Source organism: Dromaius novaehollandiae, chromosome 22 (genome assembly GCF_036370855.1).
Source record: "Dromaius novaehollandiae isolate bDroNov1 chromosome 22, bDroNov1.hap1, whole genome shotgun sequence".
In the NCBI taxonomy this organism is placed as follows: Eukaryota; Metazoa; Chordata; class Aves; order Casuariiformes; family Dromaiidae; genus Dromaius; species Dromaius novaehollandiae.
In genome coordinates this window covers 6,299,667-6,317,289 of record NC_088119.1, presented here as the reverse complement: position 1 = coordinate 6,317,289, position 17,623 = coordinate 6,299,667, and the positions used below count along the sequence as shown (strand labels likewise).

At 62.8% G+C, this 17,623-nt stretch overlaps 2 protein-coding genes across 4 annotated transcripts in view; one reads left to right on the top strand and one right to left on the bottom strand.

Annotated features, from left to right (window-relative positions):
* The window catches only part of GPATCH8 (G-patch domain containing 8), a 57,872-nt gene extending 53,077 nt beyond the window's left edge, over nt 1-4,795 (bottom strand). For 2 of the 3 annotated variants that reach the window (XM_064524458.1, XM_064524457.1), the window contains exon 1: nt 4,620-4,656. Coding sequence is in view for 1 of the 3 variants with exons in the window: in XM_064524456.1 (XP_064380526.1) it covers nt 4,620-4,664 (45 nt within the window). In the remaining 2 variants the exon portion in view is untranslated. Of the gene's footprint in view, nt 1-4,619 lie in introns of all 3 variants that reach the window. The other variant, XM_064524456.1, reaches the window with a different exon arrangement.
* Nucleotides 4,796-13,867: 9,072 nt separating this feature from the next.
* FZD2 (frizzled class receptor 2) lies at nt 13,868-16,327 on the top strand. The gene has a single exon (XM_026107912.2). The coding sequence runs from the start codon at nt 14,494-14,496 to the stop codon at nt 16,165-16,167; it is 1,674 nt and encodes a 557-aa protein (XP_025963697.2). The 5' UTR covers nt 13,868-14,493; the 3' UTR covers nt 16,168-16,327.
* Nucleotides 16,328-17,623: the final 1,296 nt, after the last annotated feature.

Sequence of the window (17,623 nt, the reverse complement as noted above, 5' to 3'; positions counted from 1 at the left end):
AGGAAATTATTGTACACATATACACATATGGCTTGTGATATTTCTGCTTCAACAATGGAAAGGAGAAAGATAAAGAAACATAACATTTTCTCAACATCTGCGCGTAACTCAGAGCTCCACTGGATTTCAGTGAACCAGAGACATCTGTAGTATTTATTCTTTGGATTAAGTACCATTTATCAAAAGAAAAAAAAATGTATTGCAATTACACAAAATAACACTTTAAAAAACAGATTTACTTATTGCAGTCCTATGTATTTACATGGTGCTCAGTAATACTTTTAAAATACTCTGTTAGCATTTTCAACAGGTATTGTTCATAATTACTTCGAGTTACAACGGTTCACAAGTTTGTCTCTGCCGAGGGGAAGACAATCAATCAAGGAGACTGTAGAAGCAGACAAGTGACAGACATCCCTGCGGCAGAACAGTCGCATGATCTTTTAATCAAAGGACTAAGCTTGTCAATGACCCAATCGAATACAACCCTTCATGTAAAGGGAAGGGGAAAAATCAGGGGATTTGTTGGGATAAACCATCCAGCACGCTTAACTTACCATATCGGAGCCTAAAGAAAGGAAAGAAAAGAAAGATCAGTAATGTCCTCCTTTCTTCAGTAGCTAATTTCATTGCTTAAAGTCTCCCAAACAGAAGTTGCTGTGATGTCCTGGTCAGGGAAAGACCAAATCTTATCAGACAGAGCAAAGCTAAATGCATTTCACTGGAGCTGCCCTAAAGCTCAGCACCTGCAAAACAGAGTCAAAAAAACAGGTGCTTTCCCTTGAGTTCTTCCAAGCTTTGGGAATATGAAGCAACCAAGGCAGAGGGCCTACGCCCTTTGTGCAGCTTCTAAAGCTGCACGGCACTACTAAAGCAAGACTTTTCTGCAAGCCAATCCTATCAAAAAAAAAAAAAAAAAAAGGGAGAAAAAAATTATACATTATTGTAGTGATAACCTCTGATTGTATTTCTTGCTCCTTTGGGAGTTTATACTTTTATACTCTCCTTAACTTTGAGGTTCCTTTCACCCTGCCATAAAGGACTTGGGAATATTTTCAGAGAATACATAATCTTTCTCCTCCCCTTCCGTACCATGATCTTTATTCTGAAGGATGTCTGACCTCCTTATCCTTATACCAGCTACTCTCTTCCACCGAATCTTCATTCCTTCCATCACCTTCTCTCTACCTACCACATCATTTCAGCTGCTGTAATTCAGACATCCCCCCCCTATAATTTCACCAGTTCTGAGCTGACCCCCCCCCTTCAACAATCCTGCTCCCTGTCATCATTCTTATATGTACTTCAGACCACTAATACCTTGTTTCCCTGCTGTTTTAGGCCCTTTCCTTCCTGAACTGATTTCCCTCCAATGCTGTACATTTCCATTTTTCTCTTCCCCCTAATCTCATTTAGCTCCCTTTAGCTAAGCACGCAGGAGAGAATAGCAATCTGCAGTGCTCTCACCTTTAATCCACTTCTGTCGAGCGTATCAGAAACCCAGAAACCTGAATATCACCTCTGTTGACTCTGCACTGCTAACCTCATCTCTCCCCTGCCCACGTTAGCACTCAGCTCGCACTCGCTCTCGCCAAATTAATCCTCTCAAAGCCAGTTTCTTTCAAGAAAGAGGGCTGATAACATTTGGAAGAGAAAAACTAGAGTCCTCTTTAATTACTCTCTTCCTTTAGCCACTTCACTAATTCCAAGGCATTTGCCTTTCTTCCAAACAGCTGAAAGCTTCCTTTGACCCATGCACTTTATTACTGACCTTTTGTTTCTCTTCCTCTCAGGGGACTGTACACATCCTTTCACTTCAAGGCATCGCAAGCAGAGCACCTAAGAACTAAACCTAAGAGTCTCCTCTGTGGCCTTCCTCACACTGTCAGCCTCCCCCCTCCATGCTACATCAATCCCTATTTCAACCGGTGTAATTTTAGGGCACAAGCCCCTCTTTGTCATGCCTGCTTAGGTCTCAACAGAGTAGCAATAACAACACAGGGTCAAATTCATAGTCATGCTCCGTCAAATCACAGAAATGTCATATGCTGAAACTTAAAGAGTTACAACTGCTCTATATCGTGTGGAAAAAAAGCATTCTTAACGCTGCTAGAAACAGTCCTACAAATGGAGCCTACATTAAAATTTATGACTTCACACTAAGTCAGAGAAAGAATTTTATTTTTGCTGTAGTTTTAAGACCGGTATTGTATACAGACCATCAAAAACAGCGTGCTACAGGCAGATCTATTTTTACCTGTGCTTAGCCACAATGTAACTTCCACAGTGGACCTGCAAATAAACACTCCAAATAGCAAACTATTTCCTTTAGTCCACACCAGTGTTATACCTCAAGTAAGACCTCAGTCTAGATATGGAGGGGAAAAAAAAGACAAAAATAGTCTCTGAAAGTAATTTTGATGAGTAGCTAAAAGGAAAACAAAAAAGATCAGAAAAGCTGTCCTCCACCAATATACTTCAGGAAAATTATTAGAATAACTAACTGTCGGGGATCATTGTACCGATGGCCAAGGTCACAATGAATTTGTGGGAGATCAGGCAAGTCACTCCAGCCTGCTTTCTCCCACGATCAGCTCTTTTATAGCTCATCATTTTTATACGTTCAGTCTTCTGCAAGCTTTAACCGACTCCGAATTGTTCTGAATTCAGTTTCTTCCCAGAGGACTGATTCCCCTTTTCCCTTGAAGGAAGCTTTAACACACAAAATAAAATGTCTTCTTGTTTGCAAATTTTGAGGGAGAAAACAACGGAGAAGTTACACTATTATAAAAATAATCCCTACCTATTTACTTTTTAAGACAGCCTAAGGGCCTGACAATGAAAGCATGACATTTGGCATGCATATAGTCCTAATTAAAAATAGTGCCTTTTCTTAAAGCGAGAGGAAAACAGGGTTGTGACTGGGTTATTGTTTCCGAGCATGCTCGGCAGCTTTTAAGATTTCAGCATCGGGTAATGGAGCGCTGTTTCCTTTCTGACATCACTACACATTCTCCCTGCATGACCAGATCAACGCAATGAAACAGTAACAGGTTTTGCTGCTACACTTGCTTTTTGTGAAGCAGGTTGCCCCGCAAACGTACCAAATCAAAGGACAACGAGAAAAACACACACGTGAAGAAGCTGTGGAATATACAATTATAGAGCCTAGCTGTTTCTTGGCTATATCCTGCAATATTCTAGTTGTTTCAGCTTCCCATCCTCCCCCCTCCAAAGTCAAAGTAGAAATGTATTTTCAAACTGCAGATTTGGCCCATTCCACTTCCTGAAACAAGAACTTCAAAGCCTGATCAGACCATTTCAATACTAACCATGAGGCATTTCTTCACTTAATGAAATAAACTATGCGAGCCATCCCCTGCGTTTAGGGCAACACTGGGAAGCCATACTTACAATCCACAGATAAGGTAAATAGTGACGGTAACCACGTTGATACACAGTTTCCCACATGCTTCTAATATAGTTTAATACTCACTTACAAAATCCGCATCCACTAAAACATCCAGAAGGAACAACGCAAACAAGTTACTACTGGATGTCCCGTTTCAAGGCTGTATCTTAATGCTACGCTAAGTGCAATTATGCAAGCTTCATAATCATAAAAAAAAACAAGAAAACAAAACAAAAACCACTATCGACTCCTTGGATGAAAGGTACGAGTTTATGTGAAAAACACTATTGTGACTTTGGAGCCTTGAAAGAAGAATGGCCACATGAGAAATAATCAATAGCTGTTCTCTGGCTGTGTTTATCCTCACTCCCTTTGTTTTTCCTTCTAACCTCAAGACTCTCTCAGGCTGAAGTCAGAAAACAAAATGTCATTGTTTAAGCTTAACGAGTCAACATTAATTTTACAGCTGTTTATTTAAATCCACTTTAAAACACCAGCACGGGCGTTAATGATGTAGAAATACTAATGTTTTATTATTTTTAAAAAAGAAAAACCACGAGGAGGAAAATACATTTTCCACAAAGAATAAGGGACGTTAGCACATGCTGAAGACAGCTGGAGAAACGGCGGAGGTTTCTTCGAACGGTATTTACGGCGCTGTTTGGGGAAAGCGCGCTGCGAGGAAGCAGGAAACAATTCAAAAGCAGGTGAGAAGAGCGGCGAGGCAGGAGCCCGCGCAGCATCCCGCCGGGGGCCCTGCTCCCTCAGCGCCTCCGTGGACATAACCGGGGGAAAAGCCCCGCTCTCTGCTTCGGGGGGGGGGGGGGGGGGGGGGGAACGACACAGCGGGGCGAGCCGGCCCTGGGGGACGGGGAGCCCCGGCGCGGCCCCTCCGCCGCCGCGGCCGCCCTGCCCGGAGCAGCCGGCGGGGGAAGCCCCCCCCGGGCCCCGCGGCCCCTTCCCGCGGGTCACCTTGACAGCCCGCAGCGCCCGGCCCGGCCCGCGGCCCGGCACCGCGCTCGCGCCTTTGTGTCGTTACCCGCCGCCGCGGAGCGCCGCGCCCGCGCACAAAGCCCCGGCGGGGGGCGGCCGCGGCCCGCCCCGGGCCCGGCCTGAGGGGCCGCCGCAGCCTGAGGGGCCGCCGCGGCGCGGGGTGGGGGCGCGGGGTGGGGGGGGCCCGGCGGCCGCCGCGCGGCCCGGGCGTTACCTGGAAGTCCCTGTCCTCGTTGAAGCGGGAGAACCTGTCCGCCATTTTGCTCCTCCGCCGCCGCCGCCTCGCTCGGCCCGGCCCGGCCCGGCCTGGCTCCGCGTCTCCGGCCGCCTCCCCTCAGCGCCGCGGCAGCGCGCCCGCCCCGCCCCCCGCCGCGCGCCCCGCCCCGCCCCGCCCCGCCCCCGCCGCGCGCATGCGCGCTGCCAGCGTGCGGGCCGCGGTCACGTGCACACACCCCTCCCTCGGGCCCGCCCTCGCGGGGCTCCGGCGGGCGGAGCGGGCGCGGCGGCTGGGGGAGACCCCCCCCCCCTTTCCGCAAAGCAGGGGGGCCGCGCTGGAAGGAAGGCGCTTGTTGCTAGGGGCTGGGCGGTCCCAGGCAGGCGGCTCCCGGGGGAACGGCGGCGCGAATCACGCGCGGGCCGCGCCGCACCGCAGGGCCTCGGCGCCGGCAGCGGCCCTCTGCGCCCCGGTGTGGCCCGGAGCGCGCACTGCGCATGTGCGGCGCGCCCCGGCGACGAGCGAGGACCGGCGGTCGCCGGGCAGAGCTGCCGCTCTGCGCATGCGCGCAGCCGGATCTCACCCCGGGAAACACAGGAGGGCGCGAGCCCTGCTTCAGCCTTCCCGCCCTCGCGACACGAACCAATGGGACTGCCCCAACCTCCTGAGTGATGTCAATAAGAACCAATGGGGCGGCGGGCTTGCCACCGCCCCCCGGCGTGGACAGCGGGTGCTGCCGCCTGGCGGCTCCGCGCATGCGCACTGTCCCCTCGGGGGGGGGGGGGGGGCATGGGCGGGAGGGCTCAGGCGTCCGGGCCGTGGGCATGGCGGGGGCGGGGGTGTAGGGCGCTGCTGCAGCAGGTTGCCGAGGAGTTGTGCCCGGGGTGTCGGGGCCGCCCAGCACCCCCTGTGCGGTGGGGACAGGCCCCCGGCCCCAACCAGCATGGAGGCCCGGGGCCAGGCCTGAGGGGGGCCATGGTGTTGGGGGCCATGTTGTGGCCATGGCCCTGCTCCTGCCCCAGCAGCGGGCCCCGGGGCCTTTCCCCACCCCGTGTCTCACAGCAGCCCGCAGGGTTTTGAGAGCAGGGGCTGGGGCAGATGGGGCCCGTCCTCTCCATTCACCGCCTCAGCTGTTGCCAGCTGTCTCGGAGCGTGGCGCCGCGCGGTGCTGTCCTTCTGCAGCCCCCGACAGCAGGAAAATCAGATTCCATCTGTCTCTCCATTCCTCCCGCTTCCTCCTCTCACCAGAAGTCTTGCCGCCCAGATCCTGCTTGCATGCTGCCCTCTGCCGCCTCGTCAAGGAAGGGCGGACAGAGAGGTGTTCAGGAGCAGGCTGCCTTCGAAACTGGGGTCCGGCCCTTCGGAAAAAGACCCTTCTGAAGTCTGGTCACCAGGCTGTGCCTCCGTGTGCGGCACGTTATCTGTCTACGATGCTAATGGCTCTCGTGATGAGCCCTGCACCGTTTCCCGCAGGACCTCACAGAGGCTGAAGTTGTGCCTGCGTGGCCAGGTCCAAAGCGCTTTATGCTATGCGGTGTGCTTTTAACAGGCCTGACTTGATCTATTACTGCAGTGTGCCGATCCAGACTGTGCTGCCAGAGCTCCATCCCGGAGCTCCATCAAGTGTCTCCTGCCTCTGACAGCGGAGGTAGCGCTTGCTAGGAAGGATGCTGTCCTCATCCCGCCCTGCCTCCAGCAGTCCCACAGAGACACCCCCTCCAAGAGCTCCCCCTAATCCCGGCTCTCCCTCCATCACCCAGAGCTGCAATTAGAATTAAATTCACCTTGCTAAAGCTCTGGCCTTTCTGTGCTTTTCTCCGGCCCCTCCAAACACCTCAACCCCGGGGGCTTCCCAGCTCATGCTGAATGAGCAGATCTGCATCAGGGCAGAGCCAGGGCCCCTTCCCGGAGCAGCCGCGTGGCTAATCCCCTTTCCCGCAGCCGCTCGCTGCTCCCTGTTCCTGCCACAGCAGCAGCACGTGGCAGGGGACGTGTGTGAACAGATGGTGCCGCGAAACTGCTTCTCGTCATCCTAGTAGGCAAGGATTTTTGGAGAGGAGCCTCAAGGCAGCTCTCTTTCTCCATCTCCCTCTGGGTGGGGAGTTGTGCTCTGTGCCAGCAACGCTCCCAGATGAACAGAAGCGGCCTCTGTGCTCATGTGCCCTCTGCACACCTGAATTTATCCCACCGCGCCGGGAGGGAAAGGCTCAGAGAGGCCCTGCCGTTAGCGAGGGGCAGCTGAGAGCCCGGGCAGAGCAGCAGCCCCGAGGGACGGCGGGGGAGATTGCGGCAGCGGCGCTCGTGCTGCCACGAGCCTCGTGGCTTGGGCGAGGGGCAGCTGCTGGTGCGGAGCTGCCAGGTCCCTGCTGATGTCCCCTAAACCGAGGCACGGAGGGGAGCAGGATCGCAGGAGGGGCAGGACTCGGGCTGCGGCCACTCGCCGGGGTCCCAAGGAGCAGGATGGTGCTGAGCAGCGGGGTCCCGGGTGGGCACCCAGGGGCCCTGGGCCCAGCGCCGGGGCTGTGCCCACGAGAGGGAGCTCCTGCTCCACCCAGGGCTGCCCGGTGGGCTGCGAGCCCCCCAGCGCCGCTGGGCCCCCCACCCGCGTGCTGGGACCCCCACCCTGCTCCCGGTGCTGGGGCTGGCGCGGAAGGGACCAGGCAAAACAGCAGCCCGCTTTTGGGGTCAGGGACGTGCCAGGCCGCGGGTGCCGGGGCACCCACAATTCGGGGCTCAGCGTGTGCAGCATGGGGGGGGCCCAGGGCTCTGGGGCTGGAGGTCAGTGGGCAGCAGGCAGCGTTCAAGGAGGGGGGGCGGGAACCAGGCACCCCCAAAGCAAAGACCCAGCTCCTGGGGTCCCGTCATCCAGGCTCTGCTCCGACAGCCGGCATTGCTGCCAGATCCCGGGCCGGCCATGAACAAGCCCCATTTTCCGGGCCCCTCCCAGTGCCAGAGCCCAGGACACGTGGCGGGGGCACGGCTGCAGCTCGCGGGGGGCACCCGGAGCCCCCCAGGCTGGTGGACGGGCTCCGGCGAGGCTTGGGGGGCTCAGCCATGACATGGCCAAGCCCATCGTTAGCCGCACAGCGAGATGCCGTTTCCCAACCCGAGCTGGAGCCATTTCAAGCCGGGCAGGATGAATCCCGGGGCAGGGAGCGATGGTGCCCGCAGCAGGGAGCTGCACGGTGGTGTCAGGGTGCTCTGGGGACATCGCAGCCTCCCCCGTGCCTCAGTTTCCCCCATGGGTGCCACAAGGCCCCCTTGCTCGCCCAGGCGGGGCTCGGGCTTGCTCTGCCCGGGGTGCTGGAGGGCAAGGGGTGCTCCTGTGCCCCCGTTGGGCATGGGGACAGCTTGGTGGCCCTGTTGGGCATGGGGACAGCTCAGTGGCCCCATCAGGCATGGCTCGGTGCCCCCGTTGGGCATGGGGACAGCTTGGTGCCCCCGTCAGGCAGGGCTCGGTGGCCCTGTTGGGCAGTGGGACAGCTTGGTGGCCCCGTCAGGCATGGCTCGGTGCCCCCATTGGGCTTGGGGACAGCTTGGTGGCCCCGTCAGGCAGGGCTCAGTGCCCCCGTTGAGCATGGGGACAGCGTGGCGCCCCTGTCAGACACAGCTTGCTGCCCTGTTGGGCATGGGGACAGCTTGGTGGCCCCATTGGGCACAGCTCAGTGTCCCCTTCGGGTATGGGGACAGCTTGGTGCCTCCGTTGGACACATCTTGGTGCCCCATCAGGCATGGGGACATCTCAGAGTCCCCACCGGGCACAGCTCCATGTCCCTGCTGGGCACAGGGACAGCTCGCGTCCCTCGCTGGGCACAGCTACGTGTCCCCACCAGCTATGGAGATGGCTCCGTGTCCCCGTTGGGCACAGGGATGGCTCAGTGTCCCCACCTGGCACAGCTCCATGTCACCATTGTGCATAGGCCAGCTCGGTGCCCCCACTGGGCACAGCTCCATGCCCCCATCGGACATGGGGGTGTCCCCGAGGTGGCCATGGGATGCCGGGGGGGGCCAGAAACCACAGTCCCAATGCAGGGACTCGACCTGTGCTGGCGTGGCAGGGGACAGGGGACCCTGCGGGCCACCAATTGCCGGTGGCATGGGCCCGGGGGTCCCTGCGGTTGTGTGCCCCCCTGCTGCGCCCCAGTGCCCCTGGGGAAGAGCTTCACGGCCCCCCCGGGTACCCACCAAGCAGCCCTGCTGGCGGGGGGGGAACATGTAGTCCATGGCCCCCCCCGGACACCGGTAAAAATAGCCACTGGCGCTGTCACCTCCCGTCACGTTGCCACCACCGAATGGCTCCATGCCTAAAGAAAGGGGAAACTTCCGGGCGGGGGGGGGGGGGGGGGGGGCACGGCGGGCTTTCGGCAGCTCCTGCCAACCCCCCCCCAGCCTCGGCCCCCTCCGCTCGCCCGGGCAAAAATTGTCACCGCTCGCCCCCGCCGCTGCCGGGCGGCTCTAAAAATACCCGCGGGGACAGCTGCGGGGTGGCGGGGGGCAATGCCACGGGGGGGGGGACACGAAGGGCCGAGGCTGCGCCGAGGCTGCCACCGGGCCGGGCGGCCGTTTGGGGGCCGCGCGCGTCGCCGTGTCCCCCCCCCGGCGGGACCGCCGACCCTCCCCGCGGCCCCTAATCCATCTGGCGCAGCGGGAGATGCCTAAGCTGCCTTTTGAAGGCGGCGGGGCCGCGCGAGCCGCCGGCGCTCTCAATGGCGGCCGCTGGCAGGGGACGTGTCCGACAAGCGCGGGGATCCCCCCCCCGCCGGCAAGGTCAAGGTGTGCTTAAGCCAACCCCCCCCCCCCCGGGGTGGCCCGGTTCCCCCCCCCGCCCCGCAGCAGCCAGGCGGGCTGCGGCCTCCCCATTGCAGCCCGGTGCTTGTGGGTGGCCCCCCCCGGTGCGCCCCATGGCAGACCCCACGGCTCAGCCCGGCTCGTGGCTCCCGCCGTGGCTCGCCCCACTGTGCACCCCATAGCTCACCCCATGGCTCCCCCCCCCGTGCACCCCATAGCTCACGCCATGGCTTGCCCCATAGTGCACCCCATAGCTCACCCCACAGGGCACCCCACCGTGCGCCCCATAGCTCACCCCATTGCTCGCCCCACGGTGCACCCCATAGCTCACCCCATGGCTGGCCCCATGGCTTGCCCCACCGTGCACCCCATAGCTCACCCTGCAGGGTACCTCATAGCTCACCCCATGGCTGGCCCCATGGCTCGCCCCACTGTGCACCCCATAGCTCACCCTGCAGGGCACCCCACTGTGCACCCCATAGCTCACCCCATTGCTCGCCCCACCATGCACCCCATAGCTCACCCTGCAGGGCACCCCATAGCTCACCCCATGGCTGGCCCCATGGCTCGCCCCACTGTGCACCCCACAGCTCACCTTGCAGGGCACCCCACAGTGCACCCCATAGCTCACCCCATGGCTTGCCCTGTAATGCACCCCATAGCTCACCCTGCAGGGCACCCCGCAGTGCACCCCATAGCTCACCCCACAGCTCATCTGCAGGGCACCCCATAGCTTACTCCACGACTCGCCCCACCATGCACCCCATAGCTCACCCTGCAGTGCGCCCCATAGCTCACCCCATGGCTACCTCGCACTGCTCACCCCATAGCTCACTCCACAGGTCACCCCACAGGTCCCCTATGGCTCACCCCACAGTGCACCCCATAGTGCACCCCATAGCTCACCCCACAGCTCACCCTGCAGTGCACCCCATAGCTCACCCCACAGCTCACCCTTCAATGCACCCTCCAGTGCACCCCATAGCTCACCCCATAACGCACCCCATAGCTCACACTGCAGTGCACCCCATAGTGCACCCCATAGCTCACCCCATGGCTCATCCTGTAATGTACCCCACAGCTCACCTGCAGTGCACCCCATAGCTCACCCCACAGCTCACCCCACCATGCACCCCATAGCTCACCCTGCAGTGCACCCCATAGCTCATCCCGTGGTGACCTTGCACTGCTCACCCCATAGCTCACTCCACAGCTCACCCCACAGGTCCCCTGTGGCTCACCCTACAGTGCACCCCATAGAACACCCCATAGCTCACCCCACAGCTCACCCTGCAGTGCACCCCATGGTGCACCCCATAGTTCACCCCACAGCTCACCCCATAATGCACCCCCATAATGCACCCCATAGCTCACCCTACAGTGCACCCCACAGTGCACCCCATAGCTCACCCCACAGCTCACCCCGTAATGCACCCCACGGTGCACCCCATAGCTCACCCCACGGTTCACCCTGTAATGCACCCCACAGCTCACCCCAAGGCTTGCCCCAGTGCACCCCACACCTCACCCCACACCTTCCCCCCATGACTCATCCCACAGCCCACCCAGCTCACAGACCCCCTCACCCAGGGAGCCATTGCAGCCCACTACACCAGTATAGACCAGTACGGACCAGGCCAGAGCGGACAGCAGGCACTGGTGGGTGACCTCCCTAACCCACAGGAGCGGGTCCTTCCCCGCGGCGCTTGCAGGCGCCCGGCCCGGACGCGAAGCAGCACAGCCGCACGCAGGTGTGTGCACGCACACGCATGTGCATGTGCACGCGTGTGCATGCGTGTGCAAGCACAGGCCCGCTCCCACGCCGGGGGCCCCCCGCGTCCCCGCTGGTTCCCATGGTGACGGACCCCCATCCTCCGCTGGCACCTTGAGCGCGCGGCGAGCCAGGGCTTTTGTGGCTGGTTTTAATTAGAGGCTCTTAAGTGTGAAACAAAGACGAGGGCAGAGGCTGGGGGGGCCCCTCCTCGGAGAGCCCAGCCCAGGGGCCGGGGGTCCCCCCGGGGTCCCCGTCCCACCCGGCTGGCCCCCGTCACGGGACCCCCCCGCCGTGCCACCCCACGGGTGGGCGCAGGCCTCCTCGCGTCCCGGGCGAGAGGCTCGGAGAGGGGCCGGAGCTGCCATTTCTGCCCCGGCGGGGCCGTGGGCACCCCGGGGTGCTGAGGGCCGCGCGCTCGGTGCCTGGGTGCCCGCCAGTGTCTCCCGGCGGGACGGCGGGTGCCGTCTCCCGGAACAGCACGGGGTCCCTGTTCCTCCCAGGGAGGTCCCGTCTGCCCAGGACTGTCCCCAACCCCCAGCAGGGGACTTTGGGGGGGGGGGACAGGACCCTTTTCCCCCCCCCCCCCCCCCAGCAGATCCAGCCGGGAGCCTGGCCAGGGGGACGAAGGGGAATGAAGGGATTTTCGGGCCACCCCGCGTGTCCCGGCGGGGGGAAGCCCACGAGCGGGCAGGACCCCCCCCCAGGGCTGTTTGGAGGTGCCCCCCAAGCCCCCCCCAACCCCAGGGGTCCTTCCTGGCAAGTCGGCTCCGGGTTAGCCGGCTTTCGGCACCCCCGGCAGGGCTCAGCACCGTGTCCCCATGTGTCCCCAGCGCTCCTGGGGACCCCCCCGTGCCGAGCCACCAGCGCCCAGGAGGAGGGGAAGCACGGGGACAGCCCCAGCCGCCCCTAACGGCATGGCCCCCCCGGCGACCCGCGCCCTGCCCCACATGGGGCCGCGGCCGGCCCCAAAGCCAGGCGCCAGCGGCAGCCCAAAGGGGGGATTTGGGAAGGGAAAATCCACGTGGCTGCTCCGGCCCCGTCCCGGCTGGCGGCAGCCCTTCCCCCAGCGCGGCCGGGGAGGTCACCGGCGCGGGGAGGGGGGACGCCGGGTTTAACACAAGCCAGACCCCCTTCCCGGCGCTGCCCGTGGGGCCGTGGAGAGGAGCCGACCCCCGGCACGCGCCTGGCCTGCGAACCGGGCCGGGGCGGCCGGGAGGGGGGACGACACATGGCCGCGGCCTCCCGGCGCGCCCGGAGGAGCCGCCGCCGGCGGGAGGAAGGCGCTGGCCGGGATCCGGCCTCGACTCCGGCCCACGCACCCGGGGCCCTGCCAGGCCCTTCGCGAGCAGCCTCCCCGGGCCGGGCCGCCGGCGGCGAGCGCCTGGGCGGCCGCCAAGCGCCGTCCCCCCTCCCACCGGCACGGCCCCGCTGCCCCAGGGCTGCACGCAGGCCTGCGGGCCCCAAAATGGAGGACTGGGCCGCGGGCGGGGTGGGGGCCGGCAGCATCCCCGCCGTGCCCCGACATGGTGGCAGCGGGCGAGGGCCGAGCGGCCTTCTCCGGCCCCGTGGCACAGCCCTCCCGGCCGGCCTCGTCCTCCGCACCCCGGCGCGGCCGGACGCCTCCAACCCCCCCCTCCCCGCCGCCGCCACCGGGGCCGAGGCGGGCGGCGGAGGAGCCTCGCGTCCCCCACGGCTTTGATTTGTGGAGCCCCCCCGCCCTTCCCCCTCCGCCAGGAGCCGCGCAATGGTTTCAATTACGCTCTGAAAAGCAGTGGGGCCCTCTTTTCAAGCCAGCCCGGGTTTCTCTTACTCACAACAAAAGCTTAAGTTACAGGAAAGAGAGAGAAAGGGAGGGAGGAAGGGAGAGAGAGAAAGAGGGAGGAAAGACGAAAAATAAAAAAGCCCCTTCTCGAGAGAAAGGAGGCGGCGAGCGGCGCGAGGACGGGACCCCCGGGCTCCCCCCGGCCCGTCGCCACACGGGGAGGCCCGGCCGGCCCGGGGCCGCGGCGGGGGTGGACGGGGCAGCCGTCCCGGGGGGCGAAGCCGCCGCTCGGCCCGGGCAGGCGTCCCGGAGCGGGTGGGTGCCCTTCGGGGCCGCGGGGACGCCCCGTGTGTTCGGGGACGGAGGGCCGGTGCCGCACGCCGCCTCGCTGGGGAGCGGGACGGGGCGGCGAGGCGCCGCTCGGGTGGCGGAGGGCCGCGGGGACACGTCCCGCCTCGGGGCCCGGCGACAGCGAGGAGCCCCCGCTGCTGCCGGTGCCGGAGGGCACGAACGACCCCAGCGGCACGTCGGGGGGGGGGGCAGACGGGGGTCCCAGCCCGGGGGAGGGGGGGGCTGCCCCGCGCCCGGGCCTGCTCCCGGTGGGGGCACGTTGCCCGCCGGGGAAAAGTTGGCGGAGGCGGGATGGCGGAAGGCGGGGGGCACACGTACGGCCCCCCCCATCCCCAAGGAGGCCGCACCGGCCCGGCGGCCCCCTCCCCCCCGGTCACCGACGGCCCCTTGTCCGTGGTGCGGGGGGGGGGGGTCTCTCCGCCGCCCGGTGCAGCGGGGAGGGGCGGCGGGGGGGCTCGAACCCGCGGCGCTGGGCGGAGGCGGGCGCCAGGGGGGCGGGGCGGCGGCGCCGTTTGAATCTGATTGGCGGGGCGGCGGGCGGGGGCGGGGCGGCGGCGCCGGGCCGGGGGGGCGGGGGCCGCCCCGCTCGCTCCGCGCCGCTCCGCCCGGCGGGGCCCCGGCGCTGCCCCGCACAAAGGCGGCGGGAGCGTCCGGCGCGGCCGCTCCGCTCCGCTGCCCGCTCCGCCGCCGGGCTCCGGTCACGCCGTCCGCGCCGGGCACCCTGCAACCGGCCGCCGGGCACGGGACGAGCCGCAGCCCGGCACCGGGAGCGGCGCCACGGAGTACCGGGAGCGCCAGAACCGGGCGCCGGGCACCGCGCACGGGGAGCCGGACAGCGGGAGCCGCCCGCAGAGGAGCCGGGCACCGGGCGCGCTCGAGCCAGGCACCGGGAGCTGCGCGGCGGGCGCGGTAGATCGCGGCACCGGCAGCCGGCCGGGCCGGCAGCGAGCACCGGGCGCGCTCGAGCCAGGCACCGGGAGCCGTGCGGCGGCCACCGGGTACGGGGCATGCTAGATCCGGCCAGCGGGAGCCATCCAGCCGGGCAGCGGGCGCGCTAATCCGGGCACCGGGAGCCGGACGGCGGGCACCGGGAGCCGGACAGCGGGTACCGGGCACGCGCTAGCCGGGAGGCGTCGCGCCGGGAGATCCAGGCACCGGGAGGCGGGCGCGGGAGCTCGGGCCGCCGGGAGCCGGGCACCATGCGCCCCTCGGGCCTGCTGCACCGCCTGGCCTGGCTGCTGCTGGGGCTGAGCGCGCCGGCGCCGGGCCGGGGCCAGCTGCACGGCGAGAAGGGCATCTCCATCCCGGACCACGGCTTCTGCCAGCCCATCTCCATCCCGCTCTGCACCGACATCGCCTACAACCAGACCATCATGCCCAACCTGCTGGGCCACACCAACCAGGAGGACGCGGGGCTGGAGGTGCACCAGTTCTACCCGCTGGTCAAGGTGCAGTGCTCGCTGGAGCTCAAGTTCTTCCTCTGCTCCATGTACGCGCCGGTGTGCACGGTGCTGGAGCAGGCCATCCCGCCGTGCCGCTCCATCTGCGAGCGGGCCCGCCAGGGCTGCGAGGCCCTCATGAACAAATTTGGCTTCCAGTGGCCCGAGCGGCTCCGCTGCGAGAACTTCCCCCGGCACGGCGCCGAGCAGATCTGCGTGGGCCAGAACCACTCCGAGGACGGCGGCTCGCCGGCGCTGCTCACCAGCGCCACGCCGCTGGCCGGCCAGGGCACCCCCGGCGCCCCCCGCTACGCCACCCTCGACCACCCCTTCCACTGCCCGCGGGCGCTCAAGGTGCCCAGCTACCTCAACTACAAGTTCCTGGGCGAGAAGGACTGCGCGGCGCCCTGCGAGCCCACCCGCCCCGACGGCCACATGTTCTTCAACGAGGACGAGATCCGCTTCGCCCGCATCTGGATCCTCATCTGGTCCGTGCTGTGTTGCGCCTCCACCTTCTTCACCGTCACCACCTACCTGGTGGACATGCAGCGCTTCCGCTACCCCGAGCGGCCCATCATCTTCCTCTCGGGGTGCTACACCATGGTGTCGGTGGCCTACATCGCCGGCTTCGTGCTGGAGGAGAGGGTGGTCTGCAACGAGCGCTTCCAGGAGGACGGGTACCGCACGGTGGTGCAGGGCACCAAGAAGGAGGGCTGCACCATCCTCTTCATGATGCTCTACTTCTTCAGCATGGCCAGCTCGATCTGGTGGGTCATCCTCTCCCTCACCTGGTTCCTGGCCGCCGGCATGAAGTGGGGCCACGAGGCCATCGAGGCCAACTCGCAGTACTTCCACCTGGCCGCCTGGGCCGTGCCGGCCGTCAAAACCATCACCATCCTGGCCATGGGGCAGATCGACGGGGACCTGCTGAGCGGCGTCTGCTTCGTGGGGCTCAACAACATCGACCCGCTGCGGGGCTTCGTGCTGGCCCCGCTCTTCGTCTACCTCTTCATCGGCACCTCCTTCCTGCTGGCCGGCTTCGTGTCCCTCTTCCGCATCCGCACCATCATGAAGCACGGCGGCACCAAGACGGAGAAGCTGGAGCGCCTCATGGTGCGCATCGGCGTCTTCAGCGTCCTCTACACCGTCCCCGCCACCATCGTCATCGCCTGCTACTTCTACGAGCAGGCTTTCCGCGAGCACTGGGAGCGCAGCTGGATCAGCCAGCACTGCAAGAGCCTGGCCATCCCCTGCCCGCTGCAGTTCACGCCGCGCATGACCCCGGACTTCACCGTCTACATGATCAAGTATCTCATGACTCTCATCGTGGGCATCACCTCGGGCTTCTGGATATGGTCGGGCAAAACGCTCCACTCGTGGAGGAAGTTCTACACGCGGCTCACCAACAGCAAGCAGGGCGAGACGACGGTGTGAGCCGCCCCGCGGCCTGGGCGCTCGCGGCTTTTCCTTCTGGGGGTGGACGACTTCTTTTTATTTTATTTTATTTTTTAAGGTTTATTAACGTCTAAGGGGTGTCTCTCTCTCTCTTTTATTTTATTTTATTTTTTTTTTGTAATTAAACCTGTAAATAGCATTTGTAAATTTAATTATATATTTCTATTTAAAACAAAACCGAACAAAAAGAGGAAAAAAAAAAAAAACGACAAGAAAAAAAAAAAGCCGAGAGCACGAAGAGGCCGGACTGGGAGAGGCGTCTCTTCTTCCCTCTCTCCCTTCTTTTCGCTACGAAGGGCTGGGTTTTTTCTTTCTTTTCCCTTTTTTTTTCCTCCCCCCTCCCCTCTCGCTGACTTGGCAGCGGTGCCGCTCGCCGTGGAGCCATAGAGACGGAGCCGCTGTTTGTGTTGGCCGGGGGGGACCGCTCGCAGCCCAACTTCCATAAAAGCCGGATCTGTGAGCGCTCTCCCCCGACGCGGAGAGCCGGGCGGCCGCGGATACGTGGAAAGGCGGCGGCGGCGGCGGGGGGGCGGGAAAACTCCCATTTTCCTCTCTTTTTTTGGAAGCGCACCAAGAAAGTTTGGTTTTTCGGGTTTTTTTTTTTTCTCTCCCCCTGCTTTACCCCCGCCGGGATGTTGTTTCGGGGACCGGCTCCCCTCTCCCGGCCTCTCCGAAGCCCCTTCGTCCCTCCCGCCCGCTCGGGACAAGACCCGCGGGAGCGAAAGCAGTGGCCAGCGGTGATTTTTTCTCCCCCCGCCTCCATCGCCCCTTTGCAAATAGGAGGAAAACAACCCACCGACCTACTCCCGCGGGTTTATTTTATTTTTTTTCCAAAATCCAAAGCTGGATCCTAACGGCTGGATTCGGTTTGGGGGGGGTCTCCCATGGGTGCTGCGGTGGGTGCTGCTCCGAGGCCGTAATTGGGTGGGGAAAGGGCTTTTTGGGGTGCCACGACGGCTGGGACGTGGGAGAAGTGCAGGATTTTTGCGAGCCCCCCACCCAGGGCTAAATTGTGCCTCGCAGCTGAAGCAGCATCTCCCGAGAGCTGGAGACAAAGAGTTTTTGCGGAGAAAAAAATTCCTTTTTATTTTTTTTTTTAAAAAAGGATTTCCCTGCTCCGGGACCCGGATGGGCCGGGAGCGTTCCCCTCCCCGGGGCGAGACGGTGCGAAGGGGCTCGCCGCAAATCGCCCCCAAAGGAAATACTTCGCATTTTCGTTAGGATTAGGGTTGTTTTTTTTTTTCCCGGCTATTCGTGGGGACCTTGAAAGCACAGGGCAACCTGCTCCGAAGCCTCCGGCCGGGAGCCGCTCGCCGAGCCGACCGGCTCCGCTTGGGTTTCTCGGGAATCGGGCGATGGATTGGGTTTCTCCGCGGGAGGTTCGCGCCGCGGGCTGGGAAACGCCGGCTGCCACCGCTTTCGGAGGCGAAACGCA